Below are 19,320 nucleotides of genomic sequence, written 5' to 3'. Positions count from 1 at the left end.
TTCCAACAAGGCCCCAAAGTAATACTGCAAATAATGTGGCAAAGCAATTCACTTTTTGTCCTGAATACAAAGTGTTATGTTTTGGGGCAAATCCAAATGCAACACATTACTGAGTACCACTCTCCATATTTTCAAGCATAGTAGTGGCTGCATCATGTTATGGGTATGCTTGTAATCCTTTAAGGACTTTTTCAGGATAAAAATAAAAACTGAGCTAAGCACAGGCAAACTCCCAGAGGAAAACCTGGTTCAGTCTGCTTTCCAGCAGACACTGGGAGATGAATTCACCTTTCAGCAGGACAATAACCTAAAACACAAGGCCACATCTACACTGGAGTTGCTCATCAAGAAGACAGTAAAATGTTCCTGAGTGGCCTAGTTACAGTTTTGTCTTAAATTGTCTTGAAAATCTATGCCAAGACCTGAAAATGGTTGTCTTAGCAATGATCAACAACCAACTTGACAAAGCTTGAAGAATTGTAAAAATAATAAAATGGGCAAATGTTGCACAATCCAGGTGTGGAAAGCTCTTAAGAGATTTACCCAGAAAGACTCACTGCTGTAATCACTACCTAAGGTGATTCTAACATGTATTGCCTAAGAGGCTTGAATACTTACGTAATCAAGATTAGTGTTTTATATTTCGTACATTTCTTTACAAATGTTAGAATTTTTCTTCCACTTTGATATGAGTATTTTGTGAAGATCGTTGAAAACAAAAAAATGACAATAGAAAAATATAGAAAGTCCAGGGGGTGTGAATACTTTCTGAAGGAACTGCATGTGAGAATGCTGTTCATTGACTACAGCTCGGCGTTCAACACCACAGTGGCCTCCCAGCTCATCACGAACCAAAGGACCTTGAACACCTCCCTCTGCAAAAATGGATCCTGGATTTTTACGGGCTGCCCCCAGATGGTGAGGGGAGGCAACATCATCACGCTGATCCTCAACACGTGCTCAGTCCCCTCCTGTACTCCCTGTTCACCCACGACCGAGTGGCACAACTCCAACACCACCATTAAGTTTGCTGACGACACGACGGTGGTTGGCTTGACCACAGACGAAGAAACAGCCTATAGAGAGGATGTCAGTGATATGGCAGTGTGGTGCCAGGACAACAACAACCTCTCCTTCAACATCATCAGCAAGACAAAGTTGCGGTTCGTGTACTACAGGAAATGGAGGTGCGGACAGCCCCCCGATCCACATCGACGGGGCTGTAGTGAAGCGGGTCGAGAGCTTCAAGTTCCTCGGTGTCCACATCACTAATGAATTAACATGGTCCAAAGAAAGCATGACAACCCCTCTTCCCTCTCAGGAGGCTGAAAAGGTTTGGCATGGAACCTCAGATCCTCAAAACGTTCTACAGCTGCACCATCGAGAGCATCTTGACTGGCTGCATCACCGCCTGGTATGGCAACGTCTTGGCATCCAACTGCGAGGCGCTCCAGAGGGTAGTGCGTATTACCCAGTACATCACTGGGGTTGAGCTCTCTGCCATCAAAGGACCTCTATACCTGGCGGCGTCAGAGGAAGGCCCTAAAAAGACTACAGACACCAAAGTCATTGTACCGGTGCACCAAGTCTAGAACCAGCAGGACCCTATAAACACCTTCTACCACCAAGCCATAAGACTGCTAAAGAGTTAACCAATAGCTACCTGAACTATCTGCATTTGCTCTTCTTGAACTCTTTCGACTCATCACATAGGCGGCTGCTACTGTTTATTATCTATCCTGTTGCCTAGTTACTGTATATATCTACCTCCTAACCCTGCACATTGGCTCAGTACTGGTACCCAGTGCATAGAGCCATGTTATCATCGACTCAGTACTGGTACCCAGTGTATAGAGCCATGTTATCATTGACTCAGTACTGGTACCCAGTGTATAGAGCCATGTTATCATTGACTCAGTACTGGTACCCAGTGTATAGAGCCATGTTGTCATTGACTCAGTACTGGTACCCAGTGTATAGAGCCATGTTATCATTGACTCAGTACTGGTACCCAGTGTATATATCCATGTTATCATTGACTCAGTACTGGTACCCAGTGTATAGAGCCATGTTATCATTGACTCAGTACTGGTACCCAGTGTATAGAGCCATGTTATCATTGACTCAGTACTGGTACCCAGTGTATATATCCATGTTATCATTGACTCAGTACTGGTACCCAGTGTATAGAGCCATGTTGTCATTGACTCAGTACTGGTACCCAGTGTATAGAGCCAGTACTGGTACCCAGTGTATAGAGCCATGTTATCATTGACTCAGTACTGGTACCCAGTGTATAGAGCCATGTTATCATTGACTCAGTACTGGTACCCAGTGTATAGAGCCATGTTGTCATTGACTCAGTACTGGTACCCAGTGTATAGAGCCATGTTGTCATTGACTCAGTACTGGTACCCACTGTATATTATAGCCATGTTATCATTGAATCATTGGTGTATTTATAATTACGTGTTATAGAAGAAGAAAAAAATTCTCTGCAATGTTGGGAAGGGCGTAAGTAAGCATTTTGTTGTTATGCCAGGGTGTACCCTACACAGCTATTAAAATCCTAACTTCACTGAGCCTCACATTTAAAAAGCCTTTGACTCTACGATCTAGCACACACACTACAATATTCTGATATGGTGTAATTAGCTAGAACAGATTGTAACTCAAAGCTGCCTCCTAAAATGTTCACTCACGCTTGCCATAGAGTTGACATTTTTCACCAACATGTTGAATTGAATAATATGTAGGTTGAGTTATTAAAGGGCTGGTGAACTTCAGAGCTGGAAGGATTTGACGCTTTGGTTAAAAAAGGCAAGTAGAAACACATACTAGTTGTGATCGTGACTCCCGCTGGAGAGTCCGCGCGTTCTGGGCGACGTGAAACCAACGGTATCGTGACGCTGGCTTCTTCTCTGGCGAGCTCTCGTTGGCTATCGCTGATCACCGTTCTCAAAAAAAAAACTTGTCGTTGCACAACTCACACTACAACAGCGTCGCAGATTTTGTATTCAATAAATGTGAATAAAAATAAATAAATAAATAAATAAATAAATAAAATCAGGACATCGGACTGCTCAAAGATGGGATCGGTTGTCCTCAGGTTGCGTCTCTGGATCGCTCACATTAAACCAGCGTTGGTAACGGCCGAGCCGCCCTGATTAGGAAACGGCACGGGGATTGTTTTATGAAACGTGACAAATACAAATTGTATTTATTGTTACTGTTCCAGTACTCACTCTCCTCATCATCATCGTCCATTACGGGCGGTCTGGCAGAGGGGAGTTGTTGGATCTCCCGTCGCGTCTCGTCCGTGGATTGAAGGGGTCCCAGCTGATGCTCCTGATGCCCCATCCAGTTAGGGGTGAACCCTCCGTCATCCTCTGGGGGGCTGAGAGGGGCCGGGCCTAAAGCCAGGGCTGGGGGGGGAGAAGTCAAATATTATACACGAGGAGGCGATGAGCCCAGGGCTAGATAGGACTGCTGCAGGGGAGGGAGAGAAGAATTCAGATATTTAACACCTGAAACCCCACCTCTTTAAGGAATACCTGGGATAGGATTAAGTAATCCTTCTAACCCCCCCCAAAAAAAAACAGATATAGATGTACTATTGTAAAGTGGTTGTTCCACTGGATATCATAAGGTGAATGCACCAATTTGTAAGACGCTCTGGATAAGAGTGTCTGCTAAATGACGTAAATGTAAATGTAAAAAAAAAAAAAACGCTGGAGATGCCATAAAAAGGAGGCATGTTTTGGGGTTCAATGGTGGCCAGAGATGGAGGGGCTGCTGATGGGAGGGTAGAAAATAATTATGATATTACAAAAACACTTCAGAAAAGAATCATATTACGGGGTGCAAGTGAGGCCAGGGGTAGGTGGCTGACGGAGAGGGTGGAGAGACATTTAAAACACCAGACACCACAGACTCACATTGACTCTCAACCTGAGCGACGGGGGCCTCTGTTGAGTTCTTCCTGGTCATCGGTCTGTGTCCGAGGCCAGTGTCTGCCATGTTGACCAGCCACACCATGGTCGCTGGGAATGGAGGGACAAGAAATGGTACAGTAGACATTACATTACTCGGTAGCTACGGGCATTCATGTTTAAAGACAAACAACAACAAGACATCCACAATATCTTAACTGTATACCAGATTCACCTCCTGTCTGAAAGCAAGTGCTAAAGCTAGTGAAAACACATAGCATAGATAATACGAACAGGCAACACATCAGTTTCCATCGACGACGAGTCATAATACCGTATCCATCGACGACGAGTCATAATACCGTATCCATCAACGACGAGTCATAATACCGTATCCGTCGACGACGAGTCATAATACCGTATCCGTCGACGACGAGTCATAATACCGTATCCATCGACGACGAGTCATAATACCGTATCCATCGACGACGAGTCATAATACCGTATCCATCGACGACGAGTCATAATACCGTATCCGTCGACGACGTGTCATAATACCGTATCCATCGACGACGAGTCATAATACCGTATCCATCGACGACGAGTCATAATACCGTATCCATCGACGACGTGTCATAATACCGTATCCATCGACGACGTGTCATAATACCGTATCCATCGACGACGTGTCATAATACCGTATCCATCGACGACGAGTCATAATACCGTATCCATCGACGACGAGTCATAATACCGTATCCATCGACGACGAGTCATAATACCGTATCCATCGACGACGTGTCATAATACCGTATCCATCGACGACGTGTCATAATACCGTATCCATCGACGACGAGTCATAATACCGTATCCATCGACGACGTGTCATAATACCGTATCCGTCGACGACGAGTCATAATACCGTATCCATCGACGACGTGTCATAATACCGTATCCATCGACGACGTGTCATAATACCGTATCCATCAACGACGAGTCATAATACCGTATCCATCGACGACGTGTCATAATACCGTATCCGTCGACGACGTGTCATAATACCGTATCCATCGACGACGTGTCATAATACCGTATCCGTCGACGACGTGTCATAATACCGTATCCATCAACGACGTGTCATAATACCGTATCCATCGACGACGTGTCATAATACCGTATCCGTCGACGACGTGTCATAATACCGTATCCATCGACGACGTGTCATAATACCGTATCCATCGACGACGTGTCATAATACCGTATCCATCGACGACGTGTCATAATACCGTATCCGTCGACGACGTGTCATAATACCGTATCCATCAACATGTCATAATACCGTATCCATCGACGACGAGTCATAATACCGTATCCATCGACGACGTGTCATAATACCGTATCCATCGACGACGTGTCATAATACCGTATCCATCGGCGACGTGTCATAATACCGTATCCATCGGCGACGAGTCATAATACCGTATCCATCGACGACGTGTCATAATACCGTATCCATCGGCGACGTGTCATAATACCGTATCCATCGACGACGAGTCACAATACCGTATCCATCGACGGCGTGTCATAATACCGTATCCATCGACGACGTGTCATAATACCGTATCCATCGACGGCCGAGTCATAATACCGTATCCATCGACGACGAGTCATAATACCGTATCCGTCGACGACGTGTCATAATACCGTATCCATCGACGACGTGTCATAATACCGTATCCATCGACGACGAGTCATAATACCGTATCCGTCGACGACGTGTCATAATACCGTATCCATCAACATGTCATAATACCGTATCCATCGACGACGAGTCATAATACCGTATCCATCGACGACGAGTCATAATACCGTATCCATCAACATGTCATAATACCGTATCCATCGACGACGAGTCATAATACCGTATCCATCGACGACGTGTCATAATACCGTATCCATCAACGACGTGTCATAATACCGTATCCATCAACATGTCATAATACCGTATCCATCGACGACGAGTCATAATACCGTATCCATCAACGACGTGTCATAATACCGTATCCATCAACATGTCATAATACCGTATCCGTCGACGACGTGTCATAAAATACCGTATCCATCGACGACGAGTCATAATACCGTATCAATCAAATGTACTAATGTCTAATACCTAATCAGGTGTGTGCAGGTGTTGTGAGGTAGGAAGTATGACGCATCTTACAAGAGTAGAAGAGCTGAGATGGTTACTGTGTGTAAGTTTATTTCACCCTCATCAATCTACACACAATACCCCATAATGATTTAGAAATGTTTGCTAAATGATCAACAACAAAAAAATGTAAAACAGAAATACCTTATTGACATAATTATTCAGACCCTTTGCTATGAGACTTGAAATTGAGCTCAGGTGCATCCTGTTTCCATTGGTCATCATTGAGATGTTTCTACATGCCTGTGGTAAATTCAATTGATTGGACATGATTTGAAAAGGCACACACCTGTCTATATAAAGGTCCTACAGTTGACAGTGCATGTCAGAGCAAATACCAAGCTAAGAGGTCAAAAGGAATTGTCCGTAGAGCTCCGAGACAGCATTGTGTCGAAGCACAGATCTGGGGAAGGGTACCAAAACATGTCTGTAGCATTGAAGGTCCCTAAGAGCAGAGTGGTACCATCATTCTTAAATGGAAGAAGTTTGAAACCACCAAGACTCTTCCTAGAGCTGGCTGCCCGGCCAAACTGAGCAAGCGGGGGAGAAGGGCCTTGGTCACTCTGACAGAGCTCCAGAGTTCCTCTGAAGGACAACCATCTCTGCAGCACTCCACAAATCAGGCCTTTATGGTAGAGTGGCCAGACGGAAGCCACTCCTCATTAAAAAGGCACATGACAGCCCACTTGGAGTTTGCCAAAAGGCACCTAAAGGACTCTGACCATGAGAAACAAGATTTTCTGGTCTGATGAAACCAAGATTGAACTCTTTGGCCTGAATGCCAAGCATCACGTTTGGAGGAAACCTGGCACCATCCCTACGGTGAAACAAGGTGGTGGCAGCATCATGCTGTGGGGATGTTTTCCAGCAGCAGAGACTAGTCAGGATCGCGGGAAAGATGAAAGGAGCAAAGTACAGAGAGATCCTTGATGAAAACCTGCTCCAGAGCGCTCAGAACCTCAGACTGAGGCAAAGGTTCACCTTCGAACAGGACAATGGCCCTAAGCACACAGCCAAAACAACGCATGAGTGGCTTCGGGACAAGTCTCTGAATGTCCTTGAGTGGCCCAGCCAGAGCCTGGACTTGGAACATCTCTGGAGAGACCTGAAAATAGCTGTGCAGCGACGCTCCCCATCCAACCTGACAGAGCTTGAGAGGATCTACAGAGAATAATGGGAGAAATTCCCCAAATACAGGTGTGCCAAGGTTGTAGTGTCATACCCAAGAAGACTAGAGGCTGTAATCGCTGCCAAAGGTGCTTCAACAAAGTACTGAGTAAAGGGTCTGAATACTTATGTAAATATGATCTGTTATTTCATACATTTGCAAAAATGTTATGAGGTATTGTGATGCCATTATGGGGTATTGTGTGTAGATTGATGAGGGTGAAAAAACAATACATTTTAGAATAAGGCTGTAATGTAACAAAATGTGGAAAAAGTGAAGGGGTCTGAATACTTTCCGAATGCGCTGAATTTAGGTCAGATTAGGTAGATACACTACTTCAGGTAGATAAAAACGGACATCTCATTCCAAAATCATGGGCATTAATACGGAGTTGGTCCCCCCCATTGCTGCTATAACAGCCTCCACTCTTCTGGGAAGGCTTTCCACTAGATGTTGGAAAATTGCTGCGGGGACTTGTATCCATTCAGCCACAAGAGCATTAGTGAGGTCAGGGACTGATGTTGGGCGATTAGGCCTGGCTCGCAGTCGGCGTTCCAATTCATCCCAATGATATTCGATGGGGTTAAGATCAGGGCTCTGTGCAGGGCAGTCAAGTTCTTCCACACCGATCTCAACAAACCATTACTGTATGAACCTCGCTTTGTGCACGAGAGCATTGTCATGCTGAAAGAGGAAAGGGCCTTTCCCAAACTGTTGCCTCAGTTGGAAGCACAAACTCATCTGGAATGTCATTGTATGCCGTAGTGTTAAGATTTCCACTCACTGAAATTAAAAGGTATTTTTTGGTATTTTATTAGGATACCCATTATCTGTTGCAGCAGCTACCCTTCCTGGGGTCCACACAAAACATAACATTTAATAGATAACAGCTCAAAGACAGAACTACATAAATATTAGATTTTTTTTTTTTTTAACCAAAAGGCACACGTAGCCTACATATCAACACATAACTATCTAGGTCAAATAGGGGAGAGGCGTTGTGCCGTGAGGTGTTGCTGATGTTGCTGATGTGTATACGGTTGAATCATCAGCATACATGGACACACATGCTTTGTTTAATGCCAGGTCATTGGTTAAAATAGAAAAGAGTAGAGGGCCTAGAGAGCTGCCCTGCGGTACACCACACTTTACATGTTTGACAATAAGAGAAGCTTCCTTTAAAGTAAACCCTTTGACTTCTATTGTCATTATTGATCGATACAAATAATTTTCCCACTTCCCTCACACCGACTCTACAAAATTCTAACTTGCAATGCTTTTCCTTCATTATTATTATTGATTTTTTTAATACGATGGCTCACTGTTCGTTGTTGGCATTTCCTGCCTAAATTTGCACACTTTGCCAAGAAAGTAATCATTAAAATAATTGGCGACATCAAATGGTTGTGATGAATAAGCCGTCTGATTCGATGAAAGACTGAGTTGAATTTGTCTTTCTGCCCATCATTTCATCTTAAAGTACACCAACGTTTTTTTCCCCATCATTATATCACTGATCTTAGCTTCATAATACAGTTTCTTCGTCTTTTTGTGGAGTTTAGTCACATAATTTCTCAATTTGCAGGAAATAAGCCAGTGAGATGTGCAGCCAGACTTATTAGCCACTCCTTTTGCCCCATCTCTTTCAACCATACAGTTTTTCAATTCCTCATCAATCAGATTACAGGCACTGGTTACAATGAGAAGCTTGCTCTTGAGCGGACAGCTTGACAAAAACCAGTCAATATTCAGTAACCCAAGAAAGTTGACCTCTCTGTTTACATCACATACACCATCAAGCATTTCACACGTATTATTTAGATACTGACTGTTAGTACTTGGTGGCGTATAGCAACACCCCTAAAGAAAAGGCTTGAGATGTGCCAAGTGAACCTGCAACCACAACACTTCAATAACACTGGACATAAGATCTTCTCTAAGCATTACAGGGATATGGCTCTGAATATATACAGCAACACCTCCCCCATAAGCATTCCTGTCTCTTCTTAGATTTAGATGCACTATTGTAAAGTGGTTGTTCCACTGGATATCATAAGGTGAATGCACCAATTTGTAAGTCGCTCTGGATAAGAGCGTCTGCTAAATGACTTAAATGTAAATGTCTTCTATAGATGTTATATCCTTGTATTGCTACTGCTGTATCAAATGAATTATCCAAGTTAGTCTCAAAAATGGCTAATATATGAATGTTATCTGATGTTAGCAAGTCATTGATTAAACCTTATTTCTAAGGCTACATATAATAATATGGGCTGTGTTCAGCCCTTTCCTGGGTAGCTGATCATAGATAGACATAATACAGAAAAGAGCAAACAAAGCATGATAAAAATATATACATTCAGCAGTCCATTATTCAATTGGTGTGTGTGTGTGTGTGTGTGTGTGTGTGTGTGTGTGTGTGTGTGTGTGTGTGTGTGTGTTTGAAGCTACAAACCCACAGACTTGGCTCTCTCATCCCTTCCAGGCTTCTGGGAGGGAATGTGGACAATGAGCCTGTCATAGCGTATGTAAGCAATGTCCCCACGCGCTCTGGCAGCTTTCATGGCTGGGATCAGTTCTTTCCTCTTCTGGCACACAGCTTCAGGATATTCCTCGTTGAGGAAAATATTAGTTCCTTTCAAGTTCTTGGCTCTTTCCAGAACAGTTACTTTGTCCTTGAACCTCAGGAACTTGTGCACTATTGAACTGGGCCTGTCACCTGGGACCGTGGTGGGTTTTCCAGTCCTGTGGGCGCGCTCCACCTCAATCTTCCTGTGGTCCATCTTCAATTTCTCAGAGATCATTTCCCTCACTATGTCCTCAGACTCCATCCAGGTCTCACGTGGAGATTCTGGAATTCCGTCCACAACCATGTTGTTCCTCATTGATTGCCCCTCGGAGATAATCTGATTTCTCCGTCATTGTTATCATGGATTCACATACAGAACTGATGTCCTCTCTCAATGGCTTACAGATTTCTGTCATCTTGCCGTTTTCCTGTTTCAACTCATTGAGCTGACCCTGGGAGAACTGCAAACTGTTCTTCAGGTCCTGGACCTCTGGTCAGGTCCTCCATTCTTTTATTAGTAGAATCCACCAGTATTTGGACGAAACACTATTTTGTTATTGTTGAAAAAACTGCTTGGAGAAATAGTTTTGTTCGTTATAATTATTATTTTTTTAAATTGTTCTCCTGTGATCGAGAGACACCACTGTCCTCTACGGTACTCCCGCCGGCTTTAGTCTTTGTCACGGCAGCTAGCAGCGTACGTTATGCTGTCACTCCTCGTAGTTCCAGACAGGGCAGATAACAAGGAAGATTGTTGTTTTTCCCCAATCACTCAGCAGGGATCTGGACAGCCACAAACCCGGGACAATCCTCGGTCCCAGCCACAATGGCTAGCTACGTCACAGGCTGCGTTCAAGGCTGCGCCAAAAAGCTCCTCAGACCCCGGCCTTGGTCGGCAGGATCACTGGACAGATTGAACTAGTCCCCAGCAACTGATGCCAACGGCATCACGGGATCCAAACTAAAATGTTAGCTAGCTACTAAGAAACTTTCCAACACACAAACTTTCCAAAACAACAAACCAAGCTTTTTTGTATATGAGGTGTACTCCAGAAATGTTTTTAACCCGTAACCGGGTGGGGTTCTTCAGACGACTCGTGAGGCTTGTGGGCGTCCTAGAGGAAAACCCAACTGACATGTACGTTTTAGTGAGAGTCTCACCTTTCCACAGAGGGGTCATATTAGAGTGGAGCCCAAACTGTTCTGACGCTACACACAGAAGTTGGCAGAAGAGGCCGTACAAACGTCAGACGAGTCTTGTGACGCTTGGGGGGGGTCGCAGAGCAAAACGTAGAACACCGTCGTGTTTGTGAGAGTCTGATCTTTCCATAGTTTGTAGGCCAAACCGTTTGTAAGATCCCCCCCAAAGAAAATCACATTTCACCCACAGATGTGGAATTGCGACATTAAACTGATGGGGATTTCTCTATGATGCTAATAAAAAGTTTGTGCGGGGGCTCGGACATCGACTCATGGATTGTGTATGTGTGCAATTTCAGAGGGTGAATGGGCAAGACAAAATATTTAAGTGCCTTTGAACGGGGTATGGTAGTAGGTACCAGGCACACTGGTTTGAGTCAAGAACTGCAACGCTGCTGGGGTTTTTTCCCCCCCACACTCAACAGTTTCCCGTGTGTATCAAGAATGGTCCACCAAGGACATCCAGCCAACCTGACACAATCATAGCATTCACCTGGATTCACCTGGTCAGTCTATGTCACGGAAACACCAGGTGTTCCTAATGTTTTGTCCACTCGGTGTATATGTAATACAGGTTACAGGTGTTGATGTACGAGATGTGACGTGTGTGACTTACAGGAGTAGATGAGAGCTGGGAAGATGGGCTCGTTCCTCTCCTGAGCCGTCTCCACTAAGATACGAAGAGGACCTTTCGGGCAGAGCACCGCTAGCAGATCTATGGAGGGAGAAAGAGGGGTCGTATTCATCAGAGCAGATCTATGGAGGGAGAAACAGGGTCGTATTCATTAGGGCACCTCTAGGAGGGAGAAACAGGGGTCGTAATTCATTAGGGCACCTCGTGGCAAAATGTTTTGTAACAGAAAATGTAAACAGGCATTTGTTATTGTACAGTTCAGATAACACACTGAAACAAGGAGAAGCTTTCTTTGAGTTGGTGCCTAATGAATATGACGCAGAGCTTTGAGTCAGGATAGACCCGTGTTGGGAGACAGAACAGAGGACGCTTTGAGAGAGAGAGAGAGAGACAGACCAAGTAGAAATATTTCATCTGAGTTAAAGAATGTCTGAGACTGACTGGGTGTAAACTCTTCTCCAACACCAACTATATGGAGAACACAGATGGAATCAGGACAAATAGTGTTGGACACAAAATACAAGGGTCTTTTGGGACCGAGACCAAGTAAAAAACATATTTTATCTGATTTAAAACACATTTCTGAGGCTGGGTGGGTGAAAACTCTACAGCAGATATCCCTGGGTTATTTTTGCTACAAACAAACACTTCGCTCACATAATATCTGTAGTCAGCATTGGATTGCTACAGCAAACTGACCACCAGCGCCGTTACCCCCACCAAACCAATATGGACCACCTTTACCCCCACCAAACCAATATGGACCACCTTTACCCCCACCAAACCAATATGGACCACCGTTACCCCCACCAAACCAATATGGACCACCGTTACCCCCACCAAACCAATATGGACCACCTTTACCCCCACCAAACCAATATGGACCACCTTTACCCCCCACCAAACCAATATGGACCACCTTTACCCCCACCAAACCAATATGGACCACCTTTACCCCCACCAAACCAATATGGACCACCTTTACCCCCACCAAACCAATATGGACCACCGTTACCCCCACCAAAGCATCGTTACCCCCACCAATACGGACCACCGTTACCCCCACCAAACCAATATGGACCACCGTTATCCCCACCAATACGGACCACCGTTACCCCCACCAAACCAATACGGACCACCGTTACCCCCACCAAACCAATACGGACCACCGTTACCCCCACCAAACCAATACGGACCACCGTTACCCCCCACCAAACCACCGTTACCCCCACCAAACCACCGTTACCCCCACCAAACCACCGTTACCCCCACCAAACCAATATGGACCACCGTTACCCCCACTAAACCAATACGGACCACCGTTACCCCCACCAAACCAATATGGACCACCTTTACCCCCACCAAACCAATATGGACCACCTTTACCCCCACCAAACCAATATGGACCACCTTTACCCCCACCAAACCAATATGGACCACCTTTACCCCCACCAAACCAATATGGACCACCTTTACCCCCACCAAACCAATATGGACCACCGTTACCCCCACCAAAGCATCGTTACCCCCACCAATATGGACCACCGTTATCCCCACCAATACGGACCACCGTTATCCCCACCAAACCAATACGGACCACCGTTACCCCCACCAAACCAATACGGACCACCGTTACCCCCACCAAACCAATACGGACCACCGTTACCCCCACCAAACCAATACGGACCACTGTTAACCCCACCAAACCACCGTTACCCCCCACCAAACCACCGTTACCCCCACCAAACCACCGTTACCCCCACCAAACCAATATGGACCACCGTTACCCCCACTAAACCAATATGGACCACCGTTACCCCCACTAAACCAATACGGACCACCGTTACCCCCACCAAACCAATACGGACCACCGTTACCCCACCTAACCAATACGGACCACTGTTACCCCCACCATACCACCTTTACCCCCAACAAACCAATATGGACCACCGTTACCCCCACCAAACCAATATGGACCACCTTTACCCCCACCAAACCACCGTTACCCCCACCAAACCAATACGGACCACCGTTACCCCCACCAAACCAATACGGACCACCGTTACCCCCACCAAACCACCGTTACCCCCACCAAACCAATACGGACCACCGTTACCCCCACCAAACCAATATGGACCACCGTTACCCCCCACCAATACGGACCGCCTTTACCCCCACCAAACCAATACGGACCACCTTTACCCCCACCAATACGGACCACCGTTACCCCCACCAATACGGACCACCGTTACCCCCACCAATACGGACCACCGTTACCCCCACCAAACCAATACGGACCACCGTTACCCCCACCAAACCAATACGGACCACCGTTACCCCCACCAAACCAATACGGACCACCGTTACCCCCACCAATACGGACCACCGTTACCCCCACCAATACGGACCACCGTTACCCCCATCAATACGGACCACCGTTACCCCCATCAATACGGACCACCGTTACCCCATCATACGGACCACCGTTACCCCCACCAATACGGACCACCGTTACCCCCATCAATACGGACCACCGTTACCCCCACCAATACGGACCACCGTTACCCCCACCAATACGGACCACCGTTACCCCCATCAATACGGACCACCGTTACCCCCCATCAATACGGACCACCGTTACCCCCACCAAACCAATACGGACCACTGTTACCCCCACCAATACGGACCACCGTTACCCCCACCAAACCACCGTTACCCCCACCAAACCAATACGGACCGCCGTTACCCCCACCAAACCAATACGGACCACCGTTACCCCCCACCAAACCAATACGGACCACCGTTACCCCCACCAAACCAATACGGACCACCGTTACCCCCACCAAATCAATACGGACCACCGTTACCCCCACCAAACCAATACGGACCACCGTTACCCCCACCAAACCAATACGGACCACCGTTACCCCCACCAAACCACCGTTACCCCCACCAAACCACCGTTACCCCCACCAAACCACCGTTACCCCCACCAAACCAATATGGACCACCGTTACCCCCACTAAACCAATACGGACCACCGTTACCCCCACCAAACCAATATGGACCACCTTTACCCCCACCAAACCAATATGGACCACCTTTACCCCCACCAAACCAATATGGACCACCTTTACCCCCACCAAACCAATATGGACCACCTTTACCCCCACCAAACCAATATGGACCACCTTTACCCCCACCAAACCAATATGGACCACCGTTACCCCCACCAAAGCATCGTTACCCCCACCAATATGGACCACCGTTATCCCCACCAATACGGACCACCGTTATCCCCACCAAACCAATACGGACCACCGTTACCCCCACCAAACCAATACGGACCACCGTTACCCCCACCAAACCAATACGGACCACCGTTACCCCCACCAAACCAATACGGACCACTGTTAACCCCACCAAACCACCGTTACCCCCACCAAACCACCGTTACCCCCACCAAACCACCGTTACCCCCACCAAACCAATATGGACCACCGTTACCCCCACTAAACCAATATGGACCACCGTTACCCCCACTAAACCAATACGGACCACCGTTACCCCCACCAAACCAATACGGACCACCGTTACCCCCACCTAACCAATACGGACCACTGTTACCCCCACCATACCACCTTTACCCCCAACAAACCAATATGGACCACCGTTACCCCCACCAAACCAATATGGACCACCTTTACCCCCACCAAACCACCGTTACCCCCACCAAACCAATACGGACCACCGTTACCCCCACCAAACCAATACGGACCACCGTTACCCCCACCAAACCACCGTTACCCCCACCAAACCAATACGGACCACCGTTACCCCCACCAAACCAATATGGACCACCGTTACCCCCACCAATACGGACCGCCTTTACCCCCACCAAACCAATACGGACCACCTTTACCCCCACCAATACGGACCACCGTTACCCCCACCAATACGGACCACCGTTACCCCCACCAATACGGACCACCGTTACCCCCACCAAACCAATACGGACCACCGTTACCCCCACCAAACCAATACGGACCACCGTTACCCCCACCAAACCAATACGGACCACCGTTACCCCCACCAATACGGACCACCGTTACCCCCATCAATACGGACCACCGTTACCCCCATCAATACGGACCACCGTTACCCCCATCAATACGGACCACCGTTACCCCCATCAATACGGACCACCGTTACCCCCACCAATACGGACCACCGTTACCCCCATCAATACGGACCACCGTTACCCCACCAATCGGACCACCGTTACCCCCACCAATACGGACCACCGTTACCCCCCACCAATACGGACCACCGTTACCCCCATCAATACGGACCACCGTTACCCCCACCAAACCAATACGGACCACTGTTACCCCCACCAATACGGACCACCGTTACCCCCACCAAACCACCGTTACCCCCACCAAACCAATACGGACCGCCGTTACCCCCACCAAACCAATACGGACCACCGTTACCCCCACCAAACCAATACGGACCACCGTTACCCCCACCAAACCAATACGGACCACCGTTACCCCCACCAAATCAATACGGACCACCGTTACCCCCACCAAACCACCGTTACCCCCACCAAACCACCGTTACCCCCCACCAAACCAATATGGACCACCGTTACCCCCACCAAACCAATACGGACCACTGTTACCCCCACCAAACCAAACCACCGTTACCCCCACCAATACGGACCACCGTTACCCCCACCAAACCAAACCTAAACAGACCACTGTGCTACCACAAGCTAAACACTGTTAGGTTAAATACATTTACAATGACCACTATTCTGTCGTGGAAATCAGACCACTCCTGTCCTGGACGTTATTCTCAGACAGTGGTCGTGTCCCAAATGGCACCCGATTCCCTATAAAGTGCACTACTTTTGACCAGAACCCTATGGGTCCTGGTCAGAAGTAGTGCACTAGATAGGGAATAGGGGGCCATTTGGGACAAAGCCACTGCAATGCTTCAGGAAGGGCCAGCTTTAAGAGGAAATCTGGTCCTATCTGTCTAAGGTTGTCTAAATGAAGAATGTCTTAACCTCAGCTGTTATGACTCTCTCTACCCCACCTACTTCCTGTCTCAGATGGGTGTTTCCTGTCTGCCGACCAGTCAGATCTTTCCTCTCAACAACAACGGTCAGGAAATCTAGGCGCTGCCATGAGTCTTGTCTGAAGAGGACTTGAGATCGATAGAGAGCAGTTAAAATTAAGACATGGGCTAGAGGGAGTTTCCACCATATTTCTTAGACCAGTCTTTTCCTTTCGAGTCAAAGAAGAACAAGTGTACACTTTGGACAGAAGGAGAGATCATTGGGACGTAGCTACAGTCTCACAGTGAAAGGCCTGTATACAAGCCAAAGACTCAAGCCGGAAGGTACTCACCATAGACAGGTATAACAGCCAGGATGAGCCAGGCAGTCCACTCGGGAAAGGTACTCACCATAGACAGATATAACAGCCAGGATGTTCACTCAGGAAAGGTACTCACCATAGACAGGTATAACAGCCAGGATGTTCACTCAGGAAATGTACTCACCATAGACAGATATAACAGCCAGGATGAGCCAGGCAGTCCACTCGGGAAAGGTACTCACCATAGACAGATATAACAGCCAGGATGTTCACTCAGGAAAGGTACTCACCATAGACAGGTATAACAGCCAGGATGTTCACTCAGGAAAGGTACTCACCATAGACAGATATAACAGCCAGGATGTTCACTCAGGAAAGGTACTCACCATAGACAGATATAACAGCCAGGATGAGCCAGGCAGTCCACTCAGGAAAGGTACTCACCATAGACAGATATAACAGCCAGGATGTTCACTCAGGAAAGGTACTCACCATAGACAGATATAACAGCCAGGATGTTCACTCAGGAAAGGTACTCACCATAGACAGATATAACAGCCAGGATGTTCACTCAGGAAAGGTACTCACCATAGACAGATATAACAGCCAGGATGTTCACTCAGGAAAGGTACTCACCATAGACAGATATAACAGCCAGGATGTTCACTCAGGAAAGGTACTCACCATAGACAGATATAACAGCCAGGATGAGCCAGGCGGTCCACTCGGGAAGGTACTTGATGAAGACCAGAGCCATGAGAGCAGAGATCATGATGAGATAGGCCTGCTGCAGACGTAGAGGACCCTTCCAGTGGATACAGATCATCCCTACAACCCCGAAGTTCCACACGATCACAGCCAGGGTGATCCAGTCCATCGCCACGTTGTATGTCTTAAACACTTCTCTGAGAGGACAGAGTGAGCACGTTGCCTTTAAGAGTACAGAGGAATCTGCACAGTCACACACTCTTAAAACAGCTGGTTCACTGATGACTTGAATATATATATATGTGTGTGTGTGTGTGATTGAAAAAGAGAGAAGAAGAATGGACTCACTTGAGGTATATGAAGGAGAAGAAGAACAGGAGGAGGAGAGAGGAGAGGAACAGCCAGCCTTGGATCACCTGTAAAGGACACGGAGAGATCAATAACAGCAAACTGTCTGTATAACACGTCACTGTATCTAGACACACATATAGAGAGGACTGAAACATACTGTGATGAGTGATACCAGGGTTGTGTTCATCAGGCAACAAGCGGGACGACTTCCTGGACTTAAAATGTTATGATACATTGGTTGCAAAATGATTTACTTCGTGTGCCCTAATGAATACGACCCTAATGGCATTGTCAGAGCAGCATCTCTTACCCTGTAGCAGTGGTACTTGTATAGCAGTGGTACTTGTATAGCAGCGGTACTTGTATAGCAGCGGTACTTGTATAGCAGTGGTACTTGTATAGCAGCGGTACTTGTATAGCAGCGGTACTTGTATAGCAGTGGTACTTGTATAATAGCGGTACTTGTATAATAGCGGTACTTGTATAATAGCAGCATCTCTTACCCTGTAGCAGTGGTACTTGTATAGTAGTGGTACTTGTATAGCAGCGGTATTTGTATAGTAGTGGTACTTGTATAGCAGCATCTCTTACCCTGTAGCAGTGGTACTTGTATAGCAGTGGTACTTGTATAGCAGCATCTCTTACCCTGTAGCAGCGGTACTTGTATAGTAGCGGTACTTGTATAGTAGCATCTCTTACCCTGTAGCAGCGGTACTTGTATAGCAGCATCTCTTACCCTGTAGCAGCGGTACTTGTATAGCAGCATCTCTTACCCTGTAGCAGCGGTACTTGTATAGCAGCATCTCTTACCCTGTAGCAGCGGTACTTGTATAGCAGCATCTCTTACCCTGTAGCAGCGGTACTTGTATAGCAGCATCTCTTACCCTGTAGCAGCGGTACTTGTATAGCAGCATCTCTTACCCTGTAGCAGCGGTACTTGTATAGCAGCATCTCTTACCCTGTAGCAGTGGTACTTGTATAGCAGCATCTCTTACCCTGTAGCAGTGGTACTTGTATAGCAGCATCTCTTACCCTGTAGCAGCGGTACTTGTATAGCAGCATCTCTTACCCTGTAGCAGCGGTACTTGTATAGCAGCATCTCTTACCCTGTAGCAGCGGTACTTGTATAGCAGCATCTCTTACCCTGTAGCAGCGG

The 19,320-nt window shown here is 46.9% G+C and overlaps 1 protein-coding gene across 2 annotated transcripts in view; it reads right to left on the bottom strand.

Annotated features, from left to right (window-relative positions):
- The window catches only part of psen1 (presenilin 1), a 41,112-nt gene that overhangs the window by 9,578 nt on the left and 12,214 nt on the right, over positions 1 to 19,320 (bottom strand). For both annotated transcript variants that reach the window (XR_006761476.1, XM_045706007.1), the window contains exons 5-9: positions 18,162 to 18,229; positions 17,790 to 18,010; positions 11,698 to 11,796; positions 3,939 to 4,043; positions 3,246 to 3,425 (exon numbers count right to left, since the gene is read on the bottom strand). Coding sequence is in view for 1 of the 2 variants with exons in the window: in XM_045706007.1 (XP_045561963.1) it covers positions 3,246 to 3,425; positions 3,939 to 4,043; positions 11,698 to 11,796; positions 17,790 to 18,010; positions 18,162 to 18,229 (673 nt within the window). In the remaining variant the exon portion in view is untranslated. The remainder of the gene's footprint in view (positions 1 to 3,245; positions 3,426 to 3,938; positions 4,044 to 11,697; positions 11,797 to 17,789; positions 18,011 to 18,161; positions 18,230 to 19,320) is intronic.

The sequence above is a fragment of the Salmo salar genome, chromosome ssa01, assembly GCF_905237065.1.
Source record: "Salmo salar chromosome ssa01, Ssal_v3.1, whole genome shotgun sequence".
NCBI lineage: Eukaryota > Metazoa > Chordata > Actinopteri > Salmoniformes > Salmonidae > Salmo > Salmo salar.
The sequence above is the reverse complement of the archived record's forward strand: the minus strand, read 5'-3'. Positions and strand labels throughout refer to the sequence as shown.